Raw genomic sequence first — 1,347 nt, 5'->3', positions numbered from 1 at the left:
TTTTTCCCCCCCCTCTTTTGTGGGTTTTTGGCACAAAGAAATATCACAGGTGTTACCAAACAACCATGTACGAGCAGCTGACCAACTGCCCAGCCCAATAACAGGACTTAAACAGACAGACATGTCGCACCGAGATCAAAAACGAGGAGGTTGTTCCGTGTTCGGCTTGCGGTCTAACCTGCTCATCGGGGGCAAGGGGAGTTATTCTGGAGGGGATGACACCATTCATAAATTAGATTTATATTTACCTCTTACATTGTAAAAGTAAACAGTGCAAAAGTACAGTACCCCAGGTACCCTTCGGTTTGGAAAGCTTGAAGGTTGCTTTATACATTTTGTGTGTTTTGTAAACATTGTTACCCATCCACAGTTCTAGCTCTTGCTTGGAGACCCGACTCCTCTTGCGTCCGAAAGGTGTTGAGGGGCGGCAATCGCTTCCCCTGGACTCTGTTGAGATTCCCGCTCAAGGTTTAGTGCAAATTTTGGAGAGAAAAAGACAAGAGAGAGGAAGGGGGGGGGAAAGGGAGGGAACAAAACGAAAGAAAATAAAATAAGGCAACAGTTAAAACAGTCTGTATCAAAACCGGGCCCCCCCGGGGCTTTCTTAGGAGAAGGGCAGGAAGTCTCTCTCCTCCACCAAGCTGATGGAGAGGTTCTTCAGCTCCTCCTCGGAGCCGGCGTTTTGTTAGCCGAGCTGCGCCAGCACCTGCTGGCAGGCGTGCTGGGTGAACGCCACGATCTCGTAGGACAGCCGGAACCGCCACTTCTCCGCCGTCGCCGCCGAGTTGCGCACCGTCCCGTACTTGTGTTTGGAGGAGGACCTGTCTCCTCGGGTGTTGTTCTGTATCCAGCGTTCCACGTTGCTGTCCATGGGGATGCCCAGGAAATCGTAGATCTCCTCGGTCTTTTTCATGGGGTTCCTGGCCAGGTCTTCGTACCGCACCAGCATGTACTTGCCCTTGAGCCACGGCGGCCGGTTGAGGCCGGTGGACACGGAGTTCCCGAAGTCCTCGCACACCGTGGTAAGCTGGGTCACGTCCAGGTTGTACGGCTTCCTGCCGGTGCCGTCCCAGATCCTCCACAGCCGGTAGGTGTCCCGGAAAGTCTCGCTCCGGGACGCCAGGATCCCCCGGGGGTCCCTCACCAGCTGGATGACCTTCAAGTTCAGCCGCGGGTCCTCCACCAGGGCCCGGAGGTCGCTGACCTCGGGTACCCGCACGGTTTTGATGGCCACGTGCCCGTGCTCTCTGCAGGACTCGGTGGCCAGCGTCAGGTTCAAGGTACCGCACTTCTTCACGCAGTCCCCCTCCTCCAGGTGGAGATCGACGGCTCCCAGGGACTCGCAGA

The 1,347-nt window shown here is 55.8% G+C and overlaps 1 protein-coding gene across 1 annotated transcript in view; it reads right to left on the bottom strand.

Moving 5' to 3' along the window:
• Positions 1-19: 19 nt before the first annotated feature.
• The window catches only part of CHST1 (carbohydrate (keratan sulfate Gal-6) sulfotransferase 1), a gene marked incomplete at its 5' end in the record, with an annotated part of 2,964 nt that continues 1,636 nt past the window's right edge, over positions 20-1,347 (bottom strand). Inside the window, 1 exon segment of the mRNA XM_009574793.1 lies at positions 20-1,339. Within this exon segment, the coding sequence (XP_009573088.1) occupies positions 605-1,339 (735 nt within the window).

Source organism: Fulmarus glacialis, unplaced genomic scaffold, assembly GCF_000690835.1.
Source record: "Fulmarus glacialis isolate BGI_N327 unplaced genomic scaffold, ASM69083v1 scaffold22103, whole genome shotgun sequence".
Taxonomy (NCBI): domain Eukaryota; kingdom Metazoa; phylum Chordata; class Aves; order Procellariiformes; family Procellariidae; genus Fulmarus; species Fulmarus glacialis.
The sequence above is the reverse complement of the archived record's forward strand: the minus strand, read 5'-3'. Positions and strand labels throughout refer to the sequence as shown.